Raw genomic sequence first — 25,056 nt, forward strand, 5'->3', positions numbered from 1 at the left:
GAAAACAATTTTGACCTCATGAACAGAAAAAGTCTTCAGTGACTGAAGCTGAGATTTCATTTATTTTCTTTATCAGAAATTTCCCCTCTCCCAAAGGGGAAATCCTGAGACATGAAATGCGTGCTTCCCTATTCCAGCACTGCAGCAGCAGCAGACCAAACCTGACAGGTATAGCCTGGGGAGGAAAGAGAAGCCTTCATAACAGCTAGGCAGCACAGTCTGAAATACTCAGAAAGAACATCTTAAAAAAAAAAAAAAAGCATTTAAAATTAAATTTTATAAAAAGTAATATAGTTACTGGATTTTTACTTTATAGAAATTGGTATTTTATTTTTTGGGGAGGTCCTGGTAAATTTACACTGAAATCTTGTTTCAAATAAAGATGAAAATTGAAATATTGAAGTATTAACAAAGCTTAATTTAAAGGCATATATGTTAATGTCTTTGGCAAAACTGGCTTCTGGGTGGATTTAGTGACTTATGGCTGTTGTGAACTTATTTTTTTTTATCTGAAAGTATAAAAGCCCTTTAGGATCCTTTTTTTTTTTTTGGCATTATTAGCCAGGTTTTCTTTCCTGTTGTAGACAGTGAAGCTCCAGGGAGAAACAAAAATATATTTCCATTGCATGGGATGGTAGCTACAGACTCAAAGTCGTTTTCTGTAGGGATTCTGTGTCTCATTGCACAGTGTAAGATGAGGCAAAGGCAGCAGAACAGAGTCATGCACTGAAGTCTGCCACAGGGAGGAAGATGAGAAACCTCACCATGGGCATGTGGATGCACGATAGACCATATGCAGCTTTTTTGCTGTCCTCCTGAGGGGTTTGAAGAACTTCTTTCTCCCCCTGGCTTTCTATAATGAGAGCTAAGAGTAAACATGAAGGTTTTGTACTTACATCATGAATACCCTGAGAATGCACACACAGTGGGAGATGAAGGACAGAAACTAGAGAAGTTTTTAATCAGCTGCTCTGCAGTAAATACCTGAGGATAAGTATGCCTGTATGATTTTTCACAATAGAATGAGTATGATTGTCCATTTTTTAGTGCAAAACATGTGGTTTGCTATGCTGCTGCAGTTGTTAACTTTCCTGATGCATGAAGATATGTTACCTCTGAATGCAACTAGATTTATTCACTGTAAACTTCATACTCCTGGTTTTTCACATGGACAGCTCTAGAGGATGGATTTTTTTAATCTGTTTCAGTAATATGTATAAGTATGAATAATTTTGCATAAGGAATGCAAATTTTACCAAACAAGTTTATTAAGCACCTTAATTCCACCTGTGAGATGCTCCCTCTGAGGGATGCAGTATAGGGTTTGTTGTTTTTTTTTTTTGAGTAGCCATTCCTAAGCTAGTAAGTTATATAAGTGTAACCACGCTAATACAGCTTTGCCGTGGTGAATATCTGTTTGGGCTGCACTGGCATTTGCTATAAGTCACTTAGTATTTATTCACAGTATTTTGCATGGAATGTCATGAAGGTGTTCTTACAACTAAGTGAGTTGAAGTGGGAAGTTCCATCTGGTCAGGCTTTCCATTCTGTCCTCAAACACAATGTCAAAAGAATTCCACAAATGGAGGCATGGCAGAGACCTGAGGGAATGTCCTACTGTAGCTCATACCTTTGCACTGTTTTAACCTGACTACACATAGCTCATCACTAACAAGTGATAACAGTGTACAATTACATGCATATTTACATACCTGTGCCTAGATGGTACCAAGTGTTCCTATTCTGGCTGCTGGTTTTTCTAAACAGCATCGTAAGAGGGTGAGTGACTATCCAAGAGATTGGAGGGAAATCTAGCTGTAACTGCTAGCAGTTCCAAGATGACAATCCAAGTTTGTTCTAACTGCTTTTTCTTTCCCTCTTTTACCAGAGACAAGGAACCGGAGCTACAAATGGAAAAGACAAGACATCTGGTGAGAATGGTAAGTGTAAGCTATATTTCTTGATGGAGAATATTGAGCCAATTAAATAGATGTGGATATTTACTGTAGTGACAGATGTCAGACAGCATCAGTCTTTTTCTTCCTCTGACCTTTTGCATGTTTTTGAAAAACTCTAAGGGCTTCATGGGATTGTGTCATTGGTGTCCTCTGTATTTTCAAACCATGTATTTAAGTAGAGATCTGCTCCTGAGTTCACACTACGTAAATCAAAAAGAAATCACAGATGCAAATAAAGCTAGGACAAGATAGTGTTTGGTATGTGAGAAAAGAAGAGAAGAGAGAAGATCAAATGTTATAAGTAGTTGCTACATGAATAAGGTGTACAAAGACTTGTCCATAAACATAATTTTTGTGGTCTGATTAATTCCACCTAACTTTAGGCTGATAACTGAGGTACTAAAGTTAGAAGCCACTTGCACAGAGCGCATCTGAGAGTTAATAGAGAGGGGATGTGATTTGGCAAATCATAGAGAGTGATCACACAGCAAATGAGATCCTGACTTTGTCATTCCACATAGTTGGATGAATCTGAATGCATGTTCCACTGTTGAAAGGGGCAAGTTATGTTTTTGGCCCTTAACAGAGGGGTAAGCAGAAACTAATTTCTACTCCATGAATGGTACAAAAAATTCTATCTGGAAAATGTTTTCTTTTCCTTTTTTTTTGCTTTTAAAAAAAGAAAGAAGAAAACCAACTGAATTTTCAGTAAAAACATTTGGTATTTACTTGAACTTATTTTATTTCCTATAGGAGGCAGAAGCACATTGCATACCAGTGATCACGCAATTAAAATCCTGTTACCATCAGCAATATTTTTCAGAGGAAAACATTTTGATCATCTTTAATTATAGACTCACCCGAATATAAGACAACATCATTTTGTAGACTTTCGTGAACAGGGGAGTGATTGAGCTAAAAAAAAAATATGCTGTTTGCTCTGTTTGATCATCTAGCTCTAATCAAAAGATGTTCTGGTAGTTCATCTTCTTCAGTGAGAAGCAAGAAGAATGTAAGTGTCTTCTTTGAAAAATTGAGGGTTTTATTGGGATGAGATATTTGAGTAGTTATTTTAGATGTGCATTCTGGCCTTTGTGTTGGCCTGCCCAGAAATGTGGAGCCCTCTGAGGCAACATATCCTAAAACACTGAGTCCTTTTTCTGCTTAGTTTTTGTGTTACAGTGAGGTGACTTTCCCATAAGAGTTGTTTGCATAATACTACAGTAAATGAAATCAGTAGATGATGTTCCCAATATGATAAAACACAAATTAAAGGATGGAAAAAAAAGAAATAAATATTTTGGCTTGTTATACTGTTGAATTAGTGGGAACAAATGCACCCTGACAGCAAAGCCATTTGCATCCTGAAGTTAACAGGAAAGGAAGGCAAGCAAAATTACGCCAACCATTCGGGCAGCATGGAAAGCATGTTTTTCTCTTTACTGTTAAAGCCCATTATGAACTGAGCTAATTTACTATGAATTTCTTAATAAAAAATAATTTCATAATATCGTTCTGCTGACAAATTCAGCTGAGATTTACTTATTCTGCAGCCTTTTTAGGGGCAAATTTCTTTTTCTCCTCGAGGAGAATTTTGACTGGCTTGCGTTATTAATTCAAATATACAATTCTGCTTAGTTGTAGCGTAGTTTTATGCATGGTATAAACAGGCAAATGCTTACTTCATTTTGGTTAGATAACGTCAATTACTTTTGTAATGAAATTATAACCAAAAAAACCTGTCACCTACATAAAAGAGAGCAGCAGCAGGGGAGATGGAACACTCCCTTTTTTCTCCCAAATCCACATACTTGCAAGAGAATGAAGTAGAATTGAACTTTCAACCCGAGACTGAATTCTAAATCAAAGAAGCAGAAAAAGTCTGTCTGTCTGCACGTTATTAGCTGTATGTAGTTAGAATTTGAGCAAAAGTGATTTATTCTTCTGGACACTGGGTGTGCTGTAAAACCTACTTACAAAATGTAGTGTACTGTGTATTGCAGAAGTCTGCAAAATGTGCATGTCTTGAATTTGTACTGTGGCTGTTCTTATCAGCCACTTCTTCAGATGGTCATTTCCCTGGCAAAATAACTTTCCCTCTTGTTGGAATGGGAAGTAGAGAGGAAGAAACAAAAACACCTTTCATTTTAGTGTAAAATACAGAGTCATATTATGAAAACTGAGAAATTGAACTGGCCTGGTCACTGTCCTTGCTTGTGATTACAAATACAGGAAAAACAGCTGAGAACTAGCCCTGACAACTAATAATGATGCTCAGATCTTGTTACAGCTTTGATTCACTTAATGGAGAAACCGATGTGGGTAAAGTTGTCTGTGGAGGGTGAATTTTGAGTCCATCTCTAGGCTGAGTTAAAACTGGAGAAACTAAAGTCAATGTCTATGACAACAGTACTCTCCCTCTTTGAAGATATATATGGGGTTGCTGTCACTGTAAAGCATTTAAGGAAACTAAATATCTGAAGACTCCTTTTATAGTAGTGGTAGGTTTGATTAATTGTTAATCAAAAAAGTTGTTAATGAATGTGTGTTGTTTGATCTTTGGGCAGTGATACCGTATACTTAGTCATATTTAGTCACCCCAGCAACAGCTTCTCTTAGTCTTGTTAAAAATCTCTGCTGGAGGTTTTTACAATAAAACACAAAATACAGGCACAGTCCCATCTTCCACTGAGTTGATGCAGCCTTGTTTTAGCAGCCTTACTCACTGGCACAAGGGGATGTGCAATGGGAAAGACAGCTTCAGAAAAACTGTGAGGAGCAGTGATGTGCGGCAGTAATGTGCGACAGTGTGTGTCAGAGCTTGCAATAATGGGAGAAGAAAATCCTGTGGCCAACCTGTACTAGTTATGTTGATAAATGGAGTGTATGGGACCTTCATTCATCAGCAGTATCTCCCTGCAGCTGCCTTGAATTTTCCTGCAGACTGCTAAGTGTTTGTGTCCTTTTTCACTTTCAGAGTACTGGACATTAGCAGACCTCCACTATATTTTTATAGCATACACCACTATATCCTCCTGGCTTTATGCAGCAACAAGCCAGTAATTCTTGAAGGTGTATCTGTATTATAAATGCTGAATAATTGCTTGGGTTGGAACAAGTTCTACTGATGTTGAAGGTTAACGGCAAAACTCTCTGTGACCACACAGGATGACATTTATCTGATTTGACCTTTTCAACAAGTTGTAGTTTGGTCTTGATCATGACCTGTAAAAGGGCAGATAACAATTCATCTCTTTCTAAAGAATAACAACTATTGCATTACAGTGTGTTATCATGGTATATCAGTGGCTTGGAAAAGGCTAGTGAAGTCATTCTAAGAGTACCCAACAACTTCAGTGGTCACTGAATGTTGCAAGGTGTACCATGCAATCTACTCTTTACAGACTAGCATATTTAACAGGCTAGCAGCTACATCAGAACCAACAATTATTTTCTTTAGGTTTACAATACTCCTTTTTCCTATTAATAGATCTCATTCTCTCTTCTGTACCTAACATGTGATTTTTGTTGATATTTGTAATCATTATCTCAGGATATTATGTCTATCATTCAGCAATATGAATATTAACAGTAATAAATTCCATTTTTTTTCACATGATGAATTCTGTAAATGCCCAGCTCTAAGTAAAAAGAAAATGAACACTTTTGAATTAAGTTGCATGTCATGGTGAAGTCAGCCTCTGCAGTAAGGATAAGATAGTTGTACTGAGAAACTGAATCCATTTTTTTCAGTTTCTATTCTGTTCTCAAGCATTTATCCTGAGAGTTCACAATATTTGCTTTGGGTGGTTAGAAAACTGTAAATGGATAGAGACTCTGGGTTTCTTCATCTCTCTTGCGTACACCATGGGTTGGCTCCGCACAGGAGCTTATCTAAAATGGAGGCATCTGAAAGGACTTAAATCTGAATACTTCTAGAAAAAAAAGAACAATAACTGTAAAGAGTGGTGCATGTTGGGATGGAGCTCTCATTAGTAAGTTTTCATTTTTTTGCATCTTGTAATGCGGTCCATTCACCAACTTCAGCTGCTCAAGGAATTTGGTAAATTACACACTCTGTGCCTACTGCATTCAGAGGAGAATGCTAGGTCCAGTGGGTAAATAATCATCTTCATAGTAAATAATGATCTTCATGTGGAGTGCTTGGATCAACAGTGCATTATTTCCTGGCTAGAATTCAGGATCGTTATTATAGTAGACTTTAATATAAATATTTGTTTGAGAACTCAAAATTAATTTTCCACTAATATTCTCCAATGACTATTTAAAAATATACTGGTTTTGGGAACATCCCAACAAATGAACTTGTGGAGAAAGATTTCAAAAAAGAAGGGAAAACATAAGGCTGATTTGTGTAAATATTTAAATATGCTCATGGAATGTGGGTCCACCCAGATCCAGAGGTCACATTCTTCACTCACAGGGAAGGATAGTGATTGAGCTGTAGCGTTGTAATGCCTTGTGCATTTTGTTTTTCCCACGGAACATAGCTTGTGAGGCAAAAGATGAAGCAGGTCTCTCTTTGATCATCCTCACAGCACTAATCAGAAGTTGAGAAGGGTACCATTGTCTGGAACTATGTGTAGTACTGAATTTTCTTGGGTATTCTGTTGAGTGCTGGGAGGAAATGGTCTTGCCGCTTTAACTTTCCTCACTGTGGTATTCTGCTAAAATACTCTCGTCCCTTGAAAGCAGAGCCTCACAGAAGATTATCTCCTAGTCAGGAAATGTCTCCCTCCCCCATTTCATTCAATCTATGCCCAAAACCAATTTTTGTTCCATCTCATAAAACCCACCTGATTCTGGTGTGGATTTAGGAAGTGAAAGATTCAATGTGAGCTGGCAATGTGTGCTTGCAGCCCAGAAGGCCAACTATATCCTGGGTTACATCAAGAGAAGTGTGACGAACCAACAGAGTGAGGAAGGTGATTCTGCTCCTCTACTCTGCTTTTGTGAGATCCCACCATCCACGGCATCCAGTTCTGGAGTATCCAATACAAGAAAGACTTCGAGCTGTTGGAGCAGGTTCAGAGGAGGCCACAAAGATGATCAGAGGGCTGGAAAACTTCCCCTATAAGGACAAGCTGAGGATCTTCAGCCTGGAGAAGGGAAGGCTTTGAGGAGACATTATAGTGGCCTTCAGTACCTGAAAGGGGCCTACATGAAAGCTGGGGAGGGATTTTTCATAATGGCAGATAGTGACAGGGCGAGGGGAAATGGTTTTAAACTGGCAGAGGGTAGATTTAGACTAGAAATTCGGAATAAATTCTTTAGTGAGAGAGTGGTGAGACACTGGAACAGGTTGCCCAGTGAGGTTGTGGATGCCCCCTCACTGGAAGCACTCAAGGCCAAGTTGCATGGGGCTTAGAGCAACCTTGTATAGAGGGAGGTGTCCCTGCCTATAGCAGGGGGGTTGGAACTAGATGATCTTAAAGGTCCTTTCCAACCCAAACCATTCTATGGTAAGTGTGAAGTGAGAATTTTTTTGCTGTACGTCAGCCCCCAATTCTCAGAATAGAAAGTCTGTGTTTCAGTAACATTCCTAGATGTCTGTGCTCCCATCAAATAATGTAACACCTTCATAAAGCCTAAATACAAAAGTGTTTGAACCCTTTGCATAGTTACATAAGTTGTATTTTGTCATGTACAGATTGCTCAGGCTCAGACAAGGGTGTAAAAATCCTGTGTGAACTCAGTGCTGTTATCTGCAGCTGAGAGAATTTCAAATGACAACTGGGAGAAAGCAAGTAATTCTGGATGAGTAGCTATGCTGTTGAGATGGGTTTTATGGTAAAAAAAAAATGTACAGGCAACCTAATCCACTGAATTTTAGGCACTTTCCTGGGGACACTCACACAAAGTTTAGCCAGAACCAAACCAAGTATGTCCCAGGTCCTCTTCTGGCCTGTATCTCTTCCTTTGCCCTTCTGATCTGTGTATCAAGGAGTCCAGCAGTCTCCTCAGAATGCCAGCATGTCTCAGCTGAAGACAGATTAATAATAAGGCTCTCAGATTGTTCACAGATCTTCCCTAGAGAGGATGCTGAAAGGAAGAAAGGGGAATTATACATGAACTTCATTTCCTCTCCTAGGTGAATTTCCATTTCTTGAGGCCAGGAATAGGTTTAAGTTCTCTCCAGAGAAATGCGGTGTGCAGAAGAGTGCTAACAAGGATAGTTCACCAAAAATTTTCTTATCAGCAACTTCTGATGTTTTTCTCACTACAAAAACTTTCAAAGCAACAACTTACATGTTTTTGATAAACTGAACACCTTCTTTACTGTAGCTTCATCTACCCCCACGTCTGCACACATAGTGGCATGGTGGCCATCTGGTTTCTGGAGAAAGCTGTCTGTTAGAGTTTAAAGGAGAGAATATACCTGACTGAAACTTTAAATAATAGTTTTGAGTGCCCAGATGCTGTTTGTATTCTTCTGTTATCTGACACACCTGGTGTGATATTGTGTATTACTGCTGGATTTCATCTGGTGAGGAAGACCTTTCGTTTTAAAATGTTTAGTCAGAAGCATCTTAAAGCGTCTTATTAAAAGTTTCAGTGATGAACAGAGCTAGCAGTGCTCATGTAGTCCTGGCCAATGTCCTGTCTTCAGACTTCCCTGGAAGTTTTCATTTTGTGTATTGTTTGCAACTACCCTCATGACTTCCAAATAAGTCCATCCCTAGATGCAAAGAATACTACATTATGCACATGCAGTGTTTCCATGTGTTGATTCCTGATGTTATGCAGCTTTTCTGGTGTGTCATGTTGTTGTTGTTGTTTTTTTCTTAAAATAGCTGCACTTAAGAGGAAAACAATGGTTTCCTATCTGATAAAAGAGTACCAGGAAAGCAAATCATACGCAGAAGTTTCCAAGGGAAAAAAAACAAACAAAAACCACCACCACCACCAAAAAAAAAACACAAAAAACAAAAAACAAAGCGAAACAGCACAACTCTAAGGAACTGTTTCAACTTTTTGAAGTGCTTTAAAGGACTGAAAAATATGACTTAAAAATATTTTTCTCCCTGTTTTTTTTTTTTTTCCCTCCCTTAAAGGCCCCTTAAATAGCACCTTTGAGTTGGAAAAACCCTCACACTTAATGTTCCTGCCACAAATGAATCTGTCTAGGTACTTATATGGTCCTCACCACTGTAGTAACTGAATGCTTTCCAAGTATTTAAAAATAGAGATAACAATAACAATCCCTGCCTCGTTTCATCTCTTTCTTTCCAGCTTGCTACAAGAATAACTTGATTAATTTATGAGATCTTTGTTGTGTACACAGTGCCTGCATACAAGCTGGGATACGTGTGTGTATATGCCTGCTTACATGCGGTATTTTCAAACTGCATGCATACAAATTCAACTCAATTTCTGAAACATGAAGAAGTGAACATGTATATAAGTGTACATACTTACCTATGGCCACTAATATGGTCTGCTCCTTTGCACAACTTTTGCAAGAGGTACAACTTTTGCAAGAGGTAGCAGTTAGTAGGGCTGCAGCCATCTTAAGCACTGCGATTAGAAATAGCCCGAGGAAATAATTATAAATTATGCTTAATGATGTTTCAGTTGTTAATAGATGATCTTGGTCCTGTTGCATGAGCTGTTATGCATACACTTCAAGAAAGTTTATACTGTCAATAAACCATGCTTGTTTTGAACATAGAGGAGTAGAGAAATTACCTGAAAGAAAGGAGCCTTAACAGAGCTGTTAAGTCCCAACCTGAGCCTCTACAAGATCCCTGCAAGGTTATTGGCATATTCATTTGTCTTTTGGTTTTTTTTTTTTTTTTGTGTGTGTGTGTGTGTGGTTTTTGTTTGTTTGCTTTGTTTGTTTGTTTGGTGGGGGGATATTTGCACTGAATGTGCCCTTGTCTTCTAACTTGTTCCATTGTTTTTTTTTCTGACTTCTAGTTTCTTCCCTTTGCTGATGGCCACAACTTTCCTCTTTTGTAAGGTTTGCCTGCTGCTTTGCCATAGCAATGATCAGAGAATCACAGAATGGTTTGGGTTGGAAGGAACCTTTACGATCATCTAGTTCCAGCTCCCTTTAATAGGCAGGAATATCTTCCCCTAGACCACGTTTCTCAAATCCCCATCCAGCCTGGCCTTGAATGCTTCCAGGGAGGGGGCATTCACAACCTCAATGGGCAACCCGTTCCAGTGTCTCACCACCCTCACAGTAAATGAATTCTTCCTAATATCTAGTCTAAATCTACTAGTGTCCTGTCACTACCTGCACTTATGAAAAATACCTCCCCAGCTTTCCTGTAGGCCCCCTCCAGGTATTGAAGGCTGCTACAAGGTCTCCTTAGAGCCTTCTTTTCTCCAGGCTGAAGATCTCCAGCTCTCTCAGCCTGTTCTTGTAGGAGAGGTACTCCAGCCCTCTGATCATGATGACTACGTGGCTTTGATCTTGCAGCATTTTGGATCCAGGCATTTGGGAGGTGTCCAATTTTTTTGCATTTCAGTGAACATTTGGGCACCTGGAAGGTGGTCCAATCTCTCATCCTTTCTGAGAAGCCCGTATGTAAAGATTAGGGATGGGGGAAGCAGTTGTAAATTAAGGAAAACAAATGCTGATCTGGTGGAGCTGGTGGATTTTGCCATTCACATGACTCAAAAATATGCTGGAGTTTCTATCAAGTTGATGAGGAAAGGCAGAATGAAATTATGCCTTTGACCGTATTTCTTCTGGAGATCAGTTTGTAATTATCAGTGCTCTGCCTGTCTGTGCACCAGGGTAAACAAGACCTTTTTCCACGACTGGTACATGGCTGACATGCGCAGGCTTGCTTCCACAAATGTGTACTCATCTGAAACAATGCTGTCATCAGTACTCTGAGAAGAACATTCAGTTCTGCTTTGCTGCTGATAGGAACCCAAATGAAGAACCCAGGTCAGCTAGTTTCTAGATAGACCTAGTAAAACTAATAATGGTACCTCTGAAATGAATCTGTCCATATATCATCATGGATAGTTTGCCAATAGTATATAAGCATTAGAGTCAGTGGTGCAAGAAGTGGTGTATTGACACTAGAAATCCTTGGAGCTAGACTGATACAAATTACAGATGTCTCTTTCCATGTCCACAGACTCTAACAACAGGTGATTAAAAGGCCACAAGAGGTGGATGTAGCTTAGTAGCATGATTTTTCTAATTTAGTGGAAGTGAAAAATGAAAGGGGAGCACAGTCAGTGCACAGCAGAGGTTACCAGAGTTTACTGTTACAAAAACATTACTTTAACTACACATTATCTGCTTTGCTTCATATATAGGCTTTTGTTCTGTTGTTTTTCTTTTCCAGAAGACTTGGTTTTCTAGATGAAATGAAAAATCTTTTCCACTTATGAATTCCTTGTCCATTAGTAAGTCACTAAAAAATCCTTTTTTTTTTTTTTTTTTTTTCTGATGGTTTTCAGGCTTTTAATTTGTAGCACAGAGCCCTTAATACACTTAGCTTGATACTCCAAAATTAGCTTGCAATTTGGTATTATCAGGCTACCTTCTGCAAACAACTAGCATTTAGAACAGCAGGAGTGTTATAGACATGATTAAAGTTTGGTCCTTAGCTGAACATCCTTATAGGATCAAGGTAGTTAAGTCTGCAGAAAGGAACTGGATGCTACAATGTAAATCAGCGCACCTCCAGTCCTGACACTCAGAATTGGATTCTAGGACATTATATAAAGTGCCTAGGCTCCACATACATTGCAAGAGAAAGTTTCTCATCCAATTATATCTCAGGTTCCTAGGCTGAACAGGAGCCATTAAAATCAGTGACAGTAAATTCTGCTCCTCTTTAGAAGTTTGGGGTGGAAATCCTCTTTTCTGGTGGTAAATGTGTATGTGTGAGACACCTGATGCTTTATTTATCTCTCTATTGACAATTCTTCTGTGACGTGATAGGACATGCAGAGATGGGATTCAGAAAAGCCAAAGTGCAGATAGAACTGAAATTGGCAAGGAATGTGAAAAAATAACAGAAGGGATTCTTTGGATACATTGGGCAGAAGAGAGAGGAAAGGGAGAGTGTACTCCTTTTGATAAATAAGAAGGGAACATTGGCTTCAACAGACAGGGAGGAGGTTGAGGTATTCAATAAATTCTTTGCATCTGTCTTCACTGGCAGTCAGACTTCCCACTTCTCTCATGTGCCTGAATCTCTAGGTGGGGATTAGGTGGGCAAAATCCCCCCCCCACTGTAAGAGCAGAGCAAGTCTGAGACTACCTTATGAGGCTGGTCGTGTACAAGTCTATGGGACCAAATGACATGCATCCCAAGGTCCTGAGGAAACTGGCTGATGTGGTTGATGAGCCACTCTATCGTATTTGAAAAGTCATAGTTGACAGGAGAAGTCTGTGGTCGCTGGAGAAAGGGAAGCATCTCTCCAGTTCCTGGGCAGCCTGATCTGGTGGGTGGTAGCCCTGCCAATGGCAGGGAAGTTTGAACTAGATGATTTGTAAGGTCTCTTCCAACCTAAGCCATTCAGTGATGCTTATTAGAATGAGCTTCTCTAGAAAGCTAGGTGTTTGGTGATCTCAATCTGATTTAGCAATAAAATAGCTTCTGACTTGCTCAACCCTGTCAAGGCTTAGGAATCTGTGGGTGTAATGGAAATGCTAAGTAACAGCCTGAAGCAGTGATTGAGCACCTGGTGGGAAGGCAGGGATAACCCAGGGGAGCTCAGGTGCATGCAATGTACCTGGAAGGGTTGGAGCCAGCATCCATCCCTCTCATCCCTCTTTTAATGGTTGGCAGTGGAAGTGAGACTATTTGCTGGAGATCCCTGTTTATGGCCTTCTGAAGGTGAGCAGCTATTTTCCTTTGTTTCTGCATCCACGGCTGCTGCACTTGGGCTTATCCTCTCTTGCTGCAGCCTAAAGTTCTGCTACCCTGCTGTCTTTGCTGTGTTTTCCATCACATTATAGCATTACGGGGGGTAATATTACAGAGTCTGTATGTCTCTGAAATCAAATAGATACTCCATGGGATTTTTCAGTATATCAGCTTTGGATGTGGGCATCTAATTTCTCCTCAATTCTACCTCAAACAACTCTGTTCTTATTTAGATCTGGCCAAACTTAGCTTCGTTGTGCAACCTTTTCCAGCCATTTTCTGTATGGAAGTCTAGCATCCAAATATTTCCTGGTTTGAGGAGGTCTTCATTAGATAGGATACTAGATTTGAAAGCATTTGCATTGGTCAAGCACACTCAGTTCATTTTTTCCTCAGTCTGCACTCGGTTAGGAATAGGAAGGACTGAGAAAAATAGATGTCTTCCAAGGAGGAATTTTCAAGAAAAGAAGAAACTTTAATAATGTCAGATATGGAAAAGACATTTCAAGAGTCACAGTGGAAAATAGGGCAGGGTGTTTTGGCAACTTGTGGGAGATACTGTCAGTATTGCAGAGACTGGAACTCTGCTCTCAGCATTTCTAGGGTCTCACAGCAGTATTATTTAACAGCAGTTGATGAATGAGTATTCTAACTGTATTTTGAGTATATCATTTTTCATTCGAATTTATACTGAAAAAACCCTGAGACTGCTGGTTGACTCTAGGTAGAAAAGCATTAATTATTTGTTAGGTATTAGTGAAACACTGTCACTCCACAGCGACCAATTTACCAGCTCCTCTAAATGCTGCCAATAAAGAATGGACGTGTACAAATGTATTCATTAGCACAAACTAATTAAAATCCAGGCTAATAGCCAGAAAAAAATACTTCATTGTAAGATTTTTGAATTCATTGTCTGTATTAATCTAACACTAACTGTCTTGGCTCCACAGTTTCTAATCTTAGTTAGAAATCTCATGCAAAGAACCCAACCAATGGACAAGAGTTAGCCTTTTGGATTGATTATGACTTTTTAACCCTACTTCTAATTTTATGGCTATTTCAGAGGTGCTCCTTCCTGAGAATATATTGCAGCAACTCTTTCAGACACAAAGTGTAGGATAGCGTCCCTTGTCTGAACATCTTTAGTTTGATTGCACTGTGGTGATGCATTAACTCCTGATGCAGTGTGACTTTTTTCTTCTGTAGTTCACAGTTTAGGTTAGCCTCAATCAGTTCTTTTACTTTTGTATGTTTTTTTGTTTTTTAGAACTTGTTCTGTTCATTCTGCCTATTTTACATCTGCACTGTTTTCTCCAGCCAGACAGCACTGCTCTGTCCTTTTCAGTATTCTTAAAATAATTTAATTCTCATTAAAATTGGCAGTGCCTTCCATTATTATTTTTCTGACTTTATCAATTTAGAGATTGTAAATGTATAATTCAGACCAAAGGGTGCTAGATACGAAGAGGGCATTAAGTCCATTCCCCTCACCCCTCCATTCTTTCCACCGCACACAGCAGTATGTGCCTTGCTTTAGTTACAGTCCATAAGCTGCTAATTTCGTCATATCCCTCTCATAGAGTGGGAAGCAAATTGGAGGGGAAGGATCACTTGTATCTATTGCAATTACATCAGTCTTTCCCCATTTCAATGTGAAGGCATAGGGCTGGGCAGTACGTGACCTGGAGATTGAAACCTTCACTGCTCTGCCTGCACAATATCACCACAGTATGTGGAAAATGACTTAATTTCAATATTTTATTTTCAAGCCAAATGACAGAGTTTCTGAAACTTGTACTTCCCATTGAGATCAGGTGAAGGAATGTCTGATACAGCTCTGCAGCTCTGCAGCTATAGATGCTGCAGAGAATTTCTGGCTACATTTAAGAATGGAAGTAAAAAGTAAGTATGGTGAAAATTCTCCACTGAGTTCTCTGATCAGTAGCAGATGCAGTACAACTAAACAGAAGAATAGGAGGGGAGAGGTTAAACACAGGCTGAAGATAGGTTTAGTCTTCTGGCCTTAAGTTTCAGTGGATTAATGCTCAGGGCAGTGTAGAATATCAGGTGTGGTACCTTTGAGAAAAGATGATGTTGCTGCTCCTGTGTAATAGCAGAGCTCTAGTTATGTTTGGGCAGCATGATGGGAGTGCATTTGTCCCCATACTGGTTTATACAGCAAAGATGAGAACCTGATATCCAGATCCAAATATCCCACTTGTCTCTCTGATAACCAGCGGCCGGAGCCTACAAAGAGAAGGAAGTTGAGACAGATCCTGAGGCAGCTGGATTCAAAGCTGTTTGGCATCTCGAAGCAGCTACCTCTTGGTCTAGCAGTCAGCAGGCTAATTGCTGGCAGACAGCACGAAGCACGGGTAGAGTATGATCTCATCTAATGATTTTGTTCGTAAAGCAGATAGCAGTATTTTTCACTAGCAAAAATTTCTTTGTGACCTTTACGAAGAATCTATTTTTAACTAAACCTTGAAATCTCTTGTGAGGTCTGCCTTTAGGAGACAAAGATGTGTTCTGCTGCCTAGAAGTTGGAAAAAACCAACACTCCGATCTTCTGCTATTCGAGAGGGTAGGAAGGCAGATGGAAGATGTGTGATTTGGGACCTCTTTGTCAGTGAGTGACAGATGCTGTCAATGGAGGGCACAGACATGGGCTTTGCCAGTCAGTCATGAGCCATCATTCTGTCAATAAGCACCATTTTGTCCCATCTCAGATGAACTTAAGACTTTGGCTTAAATTCCTTTTTCTTTCAAAACCAGGAGAAAGAAATAGCTCTACTAGACTCCAGCACAAAGAGCTCTAGAGGTTAAGGATCTATGGACAGTATTGCATATCTGCAGCAAAACGGTAGATAAACCCAGTGGAACCAGCTACATGGCTTAAAGCTTCCTGTGTACAGAAGTCTGATGTACCTTGCCTGCCTGACTATTGGGCCTCTTTCAAACTGTGGCCCATACCCAATGCCATAGAAAAGCATCACAACTGTTTTTGAAGTATTTATGGTTTTTGAATGAGGGATTAAGCAAGAGATTGATTCATAAGATGGATTCTACTGGGGTCTTTAAGCTAAAAGCCATCCCATTATGGAAGAGCCTCAAAAAGAAGCTGTAATTTTTTACTATTTTCTCCATACCTGCCATGCCACAGGTAGACCTTGCAAATAATCTAGCCTCAGATGAGGCAAAACTAGTGTAGAATTCTGGTCTTTGTTCATCTTTTTAAGATTATTTATGCTAACACTAGCTTTTTCATTATTATGTGGTAGACTGGTTGAAAAGCAGAATGAGTTAGAACGAGAAAACTTTATTTCCTTCATTCTTTTTCCTCAATAGAAAGTGCTGCATGCCCAACCAGTTAAGATAGCTACATCAAGTAGTTTCTAGTGCTTCTTTGTAGCTTCTCCTCAATAAATGTTTGTGTGAGCTTCTAACTCCTACTGCCTTTGGTTCTAAGTTTCAGTTTTTAATGAACTGAAGTGTAAGGACATCCATAACTACTGTTATTTCTGGACTGTGCACCGTGCAAGATCATTGAGAAGCTATTTCACAAACAGATCCGAATTTACTCTAAACTTGATATGAAAGCATTCTATAACTACTGGAATTTTGACTTCACACAGTTCACAATAATTTCCTACGCCTGTAAGTAGTTTTCTGCAGGAAGTACTATCATGAAGCATATTTAGGGGCATATCTCTTGACTGAACTTTCAGGATATAAACTTGCAAGTAATTAACCTGAGCTGAGATAGAGCAGCTGCTTCTACTCTGCTGTGTGTTTGTGAGGTTCTTGGCAAAGCAGCAAGAGGCAGAGTACAGCTTCTACTTTTGTTCAGCACAACTTAACATTTCAGTGTAATTACTGAGTTAGAGAATGATCAGCTAGTTGTCAGCCTCCTTTTCAGGTGTTGGCCATACCTTTTGTTGTTGTAGGTTATGCTGCCTGGATGTGACAAAGGAGTTGATAAACTTGACCAAGCATGCTAGAAAGTAGAACAATGAAAAACAATGTAGATTTTCCATTCAGGTAGTTCAAGAAAAGATGTTTTGTTTCTCCCTCACTAATAGTTTCCTTGAGAGGAAAGATTGATTGATTTGGAAAAAAAAAGTACTCTGGTAATTTCTAGAAGACTGTGCGTAGATTGAGGTAGGCAACAGAAAATAGAGAATCAGGCATTCAATTGTTGCAAATTGCCATAGCTGTGCTGTCTTCAGTGCTTACACAAGGCCCTAGAGGCTTTCACTATCCTGAAGCTTTTTACCAAGCCCTGTCTAGTGACAGTAGGTAGTTTTCTGCCAGTGTGACCTCTCATTATCCTTATTCTCATGGATGACATGAATGTGTCCATGAGAGTGGGGTAAAGAATGTGATGCAGTGGAATGCCCTGGTGTAATTCCAAGATACTGGCCCTCCTGCCAGGCAAGTCATACTGCTATGATAGGTCAAGTTACTTGTTCCTTACTTTCTTTCCATCTCCATAAAAGCTGAAGTTCCCTTTCATCTCTTCTGTGAGCTGTTTCTTTTCTGGTGGGCTTTCTTACTGTCTCTTTCATGCTGTGTTTCTGTCTTGTTGCTAATTCTTTCTCCTCCCCAGAGAATTTCATGTCTCCTCAGGACAGATAGGTCAAGCACTACTTCTTCTTCTAACTGCCTCTGCTTATTTTCTCAGGCAAACTTTGTTTGCATCTATGTTCAAGAATATATGTTCATCAGAAGAGGATATCTGACTAATGCTCTAATTTTTGGAGTCATGATTAACCCTTAGCTGAAGTCTCTAGTTTCTGCATGGTCTCAAAAACAGTTACTGTTTTCCAAACTAGATATGACCAGGGCTCAGGTGAGTAGACAGCAAAGAAACACTAGGAAGAAGAGCACCACATTTAAGAAGATAAATAAAATAAAATAAAATAAAAATAGTGTGATTAGAGATGAGCACTTTCAGTTGTCCTTTTTTTTTCTTCCTTGTCAGCTTGAGAATAAGAGAGGGAGTAAACACTGAGTTTCCCGAGGAAAAGAGAATAAAAATATTTCATTTGTTATCTTTACATTCAGGTCTGAAATTCAAGCAGTAACGAAAACTGGTGGATTTTAGTTAGGAGGAATGGAGACTGGTATTGGGGTGTACTGTATACTTTGCATCTGTATATGTCAACACTTGTAGTTTCAGCTGGTGACTTATGTCCTAGCTTAGATCTGTTATTGCATTAACTCAGCTTGTGTTCTCTGATGCAGATGAAAGACATGAAATTTTGTCATTCTTTTAGATGTTAACATTGTTAAGCTCATGTTGCTTGTAATCCTCAGAAACAGAGGAAGGAAAAAAGCCTATATAGATTATAAAAATATGGGCTGGAGTAATGATCTGAGGTTGGTCAATTGTGTGTGTCAGCTAAGATGGTGTTTCAGATTGGTTTTATTGACAAGCTGACATGTCTGTAAATCCAAGTAGAACTCAAAGTGTCTGTCAAAGCTTAAATTCAGGTAAGGGAAAATGTTTTTTTATATGTTTCAAATAAGCAACAGAATTAAGCGTGAAAGAAATCCTCAATCACAGAACATGTGAAGGAGAGCTTTGATTAGCTTTTGTGTTCTGTGTAATCATTATAAATAACAAACAAACAAAATTTTTGAGCCTAAAACTTTGAGGAATTACTGGCAACCCTCAAAACACCAACACAAGAATATCCATATTCCTTTTTTGACCCCTCTTCAAGATTTTGTCTATCTATATCTTCATTTCATTTATTTACAGTCTTTACTCGCATTATGTATACTTATTTTGTTTGCTGTTGTCTGGATTGGTGGCGAGGCTGAATCACTGAGCTACTGAATTCTGCTGGTTATCAGATCCCTTTTCAGCTGTATAAAGCCTTGCCAAAATTCAACTGCTTCAGCTGAAATTTGCCATGTTAGTTGCTTGCTGTCAAGCAGAATTTATTTTGGAAGGGTTCAGCAAAGTCATCTCAGTTGTTTCCAAAAATGAGTCTTGAACAAAATACTAGCACGTCTACCAATTAAAAATAATTTCAGGATGCCTCTATTTGGATTGCTCTGAAGTGTTATCATTTTGAACAGGAACTTGAGATTTACCATTTGAGATGTGGCTTTTCTATATTCAAACTTTGCCAAGTTGTAAATGTTTGGAAAGATGAGCCTTACATTTGCATGCATTCAGTGAAGCAGTTAATTTTTTTTAAATCACTGAGCAAGGTAGTAGGCACCAAGACAAATAACCAATGCTGTCTTTGTGGGACGTGAGGAACTTAGTTTTTTTCTAATTGCTTCTGCTTGCTACAGTTTGGCCAGGAAATGGAGCTGTGAGCATGGTGTATTCTGTATTACCGAAGTACCACAGTTACTTAGGAGAAAGTGTACCTTCTGTCTTGAATCCAGAGTGGACAAAAAATACTGCTCTGAGGTCAAAGGATGGAATGTTGGAGTTCAGAAATTCCTGTCAGGAAACTACCGCCTAAGAATATTTAGAGAAGGATTAGTAGTTGTGAATGGAAACGGATTAGAAGGGAGGAATGTGAAAAGGCACGTGGTAACTGGAAGAGACCAAGAGCCAGTTAGTGTGGGAAAGGGTTGGGATGGAGTTCTGAGGTTAGGGATACCCTGGTACCCTGTGGACTAGGACTAACCAGAATAAAAAAAGAAAAAAAGCAGCATTGAGGTCTACTGGGGAACCTCATCTACTTAGTATGATGAGGATCTCAGCTGAGGAAGAGATGAAGTTAGGCCAGAGTTCTACAGAGAAGGTAGAACAGAAAAGGCCACTACATCTGAAGACATGAATGAGCAATAAGTCCCTGCTCCTGATTGCCCATACCTTCCATCTTTTAATTGTTCCTTTTCTGTCAGCAATGTAAAACCCACGAGCAAAATATGTATCTTGTCTCATTTCCTACTGATTTTGATTGAGGACAACAGCCTGCTACTGCTATCAATTATTTAACCAAAACAAGAGGTCTGTGTGGTGGATCTAGCAGTTTCAAATAGTTGTGTTGAAGAGCCATATGGGTGTCCATATGTTGCAGCAGAATATATATATTTTTTTATTTGAATCTAGGAAACATAACATGCTCCTAAGACTACAAAGGTTGCAAAGTCAAGAATTTGAAACAGAATTTTTTGAAATTAGAGTTGTCTGCACAAAATTAACAGAATTAATTGCACTGTACTTTGTCATACACTGACTTTTTTGTGCTTAACTTTGCAATATTAATATCTTTTCAAGATAGCTCTATGTATGCGATAAACATGCAACTTAAGCAGGAGAGAAACCTTTATTCCCTGGCCTCAGTTTGATTTTTCATGTCAATTAGACTATCTGGCAGTGGGTTTAATAACTCTAATTGCAATTGCAGCACTTTGCTAAATCAATGAGCGCCCTTCCTGATAAAATTGTTTTTAAGTAGCAGTTGTTAAGATGCCTCAGGTGAAAACTTACTGAGGTAGAAAGAAAGGTAGGTGGAATAGGAAGCCTTCGTGGCTTCTAATCTCACCTCAGTAAAATTGTCAGTTTCTGAAATTCTTTTTGCGTTTTCCTTTTAATTTGAGACGTTTTATAGTCAATAGCAAACTCCTCCATCATTTTACAAATTGCAGGGGTGCCTTGTGAATTTACAAGGGTATGAAACATGTAGCATACATTTACAGCAAAGAATTTCTTTTTGAACCTTGCTGAGGCTTACTGTCTAGCACTTCTCAGTTCAGTGCCTGGAAGTTTTTCTTTTTAAATTATACTTGAGATATGGGGTTGCATTCCCATCCAATATGTAAACATCTTTATTAAAAAGGGGAAGAAAAAAAAAAAAAGCACAAAATCACAGTGTTCTCCTCAAATGAATGAACATAAGCAGTAACCACATCCCAAAATCTCTGTGCAGACTAATGTCCTTTCTCCCTTTTGTCTCACTGTAAGTCTTTTCAGCATAAGGCAGAGATCTGTCTGCATATGGAACAAAGACAGGAATCACATTTCCTGTGTCCTTGACTATGTTTTGAGGCTGTGTATATATATTCCATAAAGGTGAAAAGGGCAATGCCAAGGGGACTCTAGTAGGGTGGTTGTGCTTGAATGTGTTTGCTGGGATTTCTGAGGAAAATGAGGTGCTGCTGAACCAGAATGGGAATGAGAAAAGAGAGGGTGGTCTGTTCTGAAGAAGGAGACGGGGAGTATTTCAGGTGACAGAAGTCTTGTTCTATAGCTTTGAAGGCTGAAAAGCAGTCTCAGTTGTGGGCTGGTACTTCCTTGCCACCAGTTTATTGCCAGCTCAGGAATGCACGTACAACCTTTCTTTGTGTCCTCGATGTACTGTATTGGTTTGCAAAGTGTACCATCTGTCAGGAAAATGAGACCATTTTCTCCTCTCTGCTCCACAATCTTCTGATATATACGAAATGTTAGCAGTACAGTCCTGTGATTTTATTTTTTTTTTATTGGAAAACCTTGCTTGCTTCTACCGATATCTGGAGGGGGAAAAAAAAAAAAAAGATTTCTATACATGGTCTGCAGAAGGTGGACATTCTTTTTCCTTGCTACACACCAGAGAATAAGCCTGCTGCAATCTAGACTTAATGATCTACACTGTAGTCAGGTGCTTGTCAGAACCTATAACTACATATTCATGGGAGAGCAGTCCCTCTACCCTTTTTTCTGAAATAGGATCTGGTTACAAAATGATGTTGCTGACTCAGTGCCTAGAACCTAGGAGGTTTGGAATGTCACTTTTTCATGAGATGGTCAAAGGAAAAAAAGTTCAAGCAGGGTTTGAAGTACTCTCTGGTGCCTGACCTTGATCATTAATCTCTGCTACTTTGAAAAAGCTTGGAAAATTACATTACTCTCTGCCGTCAGTCCTCACTCAATAAATACAGGCACTAAAGTCAGGAACGAGAAATCCCACAGAGCTTTGGTATTGACTTGTTAGAATTCCAGGCTTCAGCCTTGCAGTACAGTAACTGCCTATAAGTAATGAGCAAGCTGCTGAGAAGGACAACTTGCCCTTCTGGATATGTTCCCGACTCTTTCAGAAAATCTATTCATTGCCGTTTTTCACTCTGTTATGCCAAACAGTAAATTGTCCTATGTGCCAATAAGGGCTTCTCTATTACTCCATGAGAGGAAATTTGTGGGAGAGCTGAGCTGCGTTCATGTTCTGTCTCAGAGCTAATAGACTTATTATTAACATTAGCATCAGTTTCTACAGCAGGAAAAAAAGACTACAGTGTGTGATATTTGTGTATTTTTTTCCATTAAGGAGTGATGAAACACTAATTTGTGTTATTTGGCATTTAAAGAAGTGTATCCTTCTGTAAAATCCAGTTTCTCAGCTGAATCAGCCAGGACTTCAGTGCTGAAGCCATGCCTCCTCCTCACCCATAGGTGCTGCATGGGACCCAGGAACAAAGGAGAGAGGATTTGTGCTGGGGAACTGTACTGAGAGTTGTTCACTATGTTATATGTTTGCTTCAAGAGCTTACAGTCCCTTGTCAGTGAGGACAAGGGTGCCTCGGCTCAGATCAGCAGTGAGAAGCACCATTTGCAGTGCCTTCAAGACATTACTTGTTTTTCCCAGCACATCTGACTCAGCCATTTTATTTTTCCTTTTTGTGATCTCAGTCAAGAAGTCAAGTGATGGCTGCCTTTGACACCCGATAAGTACAACAAAGTTCCTTTTGAGTATCTCCACTTTTCAGCAGAACAGCCACAGCCATCACCTGTCTTATTATTGGCTAAATGGCACAGCACAGATTTGGTGTTTGCAGTAGTTTGCAAAATTCAATTATAGTCCTCACAGTAACTGTTGTTTGTCTGCTTATTCAAATAAAGTATTCGATATTGCTTGTTGTGGTGTTAACTGTAATCCCTTTTAGGGAAATAGAAGTCTTACTGAGGTACACTCAAAAAAAGGCTTATATAAATGAAACAGTTTCTCCTTAGCATGCAGAAATATGTGCATACACAAAAACTTACTATCCTTGAAATAAATGGAAATTACGGAAAGAGGTGCTGATATGTTTTTTTTGTCCGTTCAACTGTTTATCTTGAGAAATGTATGCAGACTGTTCAGTCAGCTCCTGAGGGAACATAAGAGGATCCAGATCAGCTGCACAACTGGCAGCTTCACTGGCAATCTCAGCAGAAGGAACAAATGTTCATTTTGACCCTTTGTTGAAGGTGAGCTGTTCTCTTCCTCACTAGCAATGGGATGGAAGCACACAGATGGAGTAGTATGAGAAGGCATGCACTACTTCTCTTTATTTTGTCTTCCTTCCCAAAGCAAATTAGGTTTCTCAGCTGCTGGAGTGTCAGCACAGTACCATTTGTTCAGTTTACATAATTTATGTGATGGGAAGAAATTTCGCATGAAGTAGCAAATAAGTTTGTCTATATGAAACTCCTCACTGTGGTTCAGGTGTCTCTCAGAGTCAGGGAATGTGATCCATTAGATTAAGCATCAATATCGACATTTGAGCTCATCACCATGAACTCCCCTTGCTAGAAAACTAGATAATATAAGAAGGGAAATTGAGGATGAGATTGATGCTACCCTAAAATGGATGCCTGAAGTAGGTCAGAAGGATGGCACCCTCAGAGTGCTTGTTTTTCTCCACTGGGCAGTGGGTTTCTTTGTAAGGTGAGTTTCTGTTAAGTTCTGATCTAAGCAACTACAACTCAGGTTAGCTGCATTGTGCTCAGGAATTGGAGAGAGTTTTTTATCTAGAATCCATTCTGTAACCGTTCAGCCTAATGAATTTCTGCATGATGTGTAACAAAGCTTTCCAAATGGCTGTTGGGCAAGACAGCCCATAATATACTGACAACACTCTGCAGCATATAATTCCTTCTGATCCTTTTAGAGCCATATTGGTACAGTATCTGTTTGTTTCCCCTTACTACTATTTCTGTTTTACATTCTCTTGAGTTGCCCCTCTTCTTTAGAAATGTAGGCAGACCAGCCTGCAGGGGAAATAAAAATATAATGCGGTTTTCTGTGTTCAGTGGAGACGTAGTAAACTGAAATTAACAATTCTGTTCAGATAACAGCCCAAGCAAAAGCAAACAGTGGAAATTTCCTAGTGCGCTCCTGCAATGGAATTACTTTGCTTTGTCTTGGAAAACTACATCTGAGAGCAGAGGATTTCAGGAGTCAGAGAAATTTAAATTCTCTGATTTCAATACTTAAAAAAACTTAATGAAAGACTTTTACTATGTGGTGCGTTCAGCAAAAGACTACCTGGGGCTGGACTGCATCAGTTCAGTACTGTAGTGGTTGCACTTGTGGATGCTGGAACTGAAGTTACGAAGCCAAGTGATGCAGGAGTGTTCAAAATCTACTGGTGGGTAATGGTGAGTGTCAGCAGAAGCCCAAGTTTTGTGATGAATTGGTGTCTATCAGGATACACTGTGCTCTTTGCTCAGACTGTGACCTTGGAGCTACTTCAGGGGACTAGGGTTTACATCATTTGCATCTCTGGGGCTCTACTGATGAGATATGTTTGGTTTTATGGAGGAGTGACAAAATCTTTCACCAAATACATTCCTAAAAAGCCCGAATAACATTGTTCAGCTCTGTCTGTGGGCTGGATTAGGTATCCCAAGATCCATTTTGTTCTGTCTTCAAAGGACATCAACTGCCTTCAGGTCATTTTTATGACCAGGTAGCTGCAGGACTTTGAGAGTAGCCCAGCTGATTCCTCAGGCACTCCCAAGTTGACATGTAATGCAGAATGTTAATAGCGTACAGATTATTAAATCAGTGGCTTTTTCATGATGGGGTTCTGCCAAAGTGGTTATCCTATTACCAACACACAGAAGTGCCTGTATTTATCCAAATAGAAGTTGCTATGTTTGGACATAATTTATTTCTTTTGCATTTAATCTATGCAGTAAAGTAAATGCTTTTTACAGACAATCTAATTAATAAGGCATTTATAGATACCATGTGATAAGATGGGATATGGAGGTACTGAAATGACTCCTTAACTGTACAATGCTGAATGACAAAGCTCAGGGTTCTTATTACCTTATGCTGTCCACTGCTGAGTGTGCAGTTAAAGGCTTTTAAAAGTGGTGATGGATTTTACAAGAGGTGAGCCTTTTCTTTATCGTGATTTTTCCAAGCTCTCACATAATAGCTTTCATAGAATCACAGAAGGGTTTGGGTTGAAAGGGAGCTCAAAGCCCATGCACCCCAACCCCTGCC

General features: G+C 39.3%; 1 protein-coding gene across 1 annotated transcript in view; it reads left to right on the forward strand.

Moving 5' to 3' along the window:
• PCP4 (Purkinje cell protein 4) overlaps positions 1-25,056 on the forward strand; it is a 51,601-nt gene that overhangs the window by 17,675 nt on the left and 8,870 nt on the right. Inside the window, exon 2 of the mRNA XM_031612573.2 lies at positions 1,889-1,940. Coding sequence (XP_031468433.1) covers positions 1,889-1,940 — 52 coding nt within the window. The remainder of the gene's footprint in view (positions 1-1,888; positions 1,941-25,056) is intronic.

This window comes from Phasianus colchicus, chromosome 1 (assembly GCF_987193195.1).
Source record: "Phasianus colchicus chromosome 1, bPhaCol1.hap1.1, whole genome shotgun sequence".
Lineage (NCBI taxonomy): Eukaryota > Metazoa > Chordata > Aves > Galliformes > Phasianidae > Phasianus > Phasianus colchicus.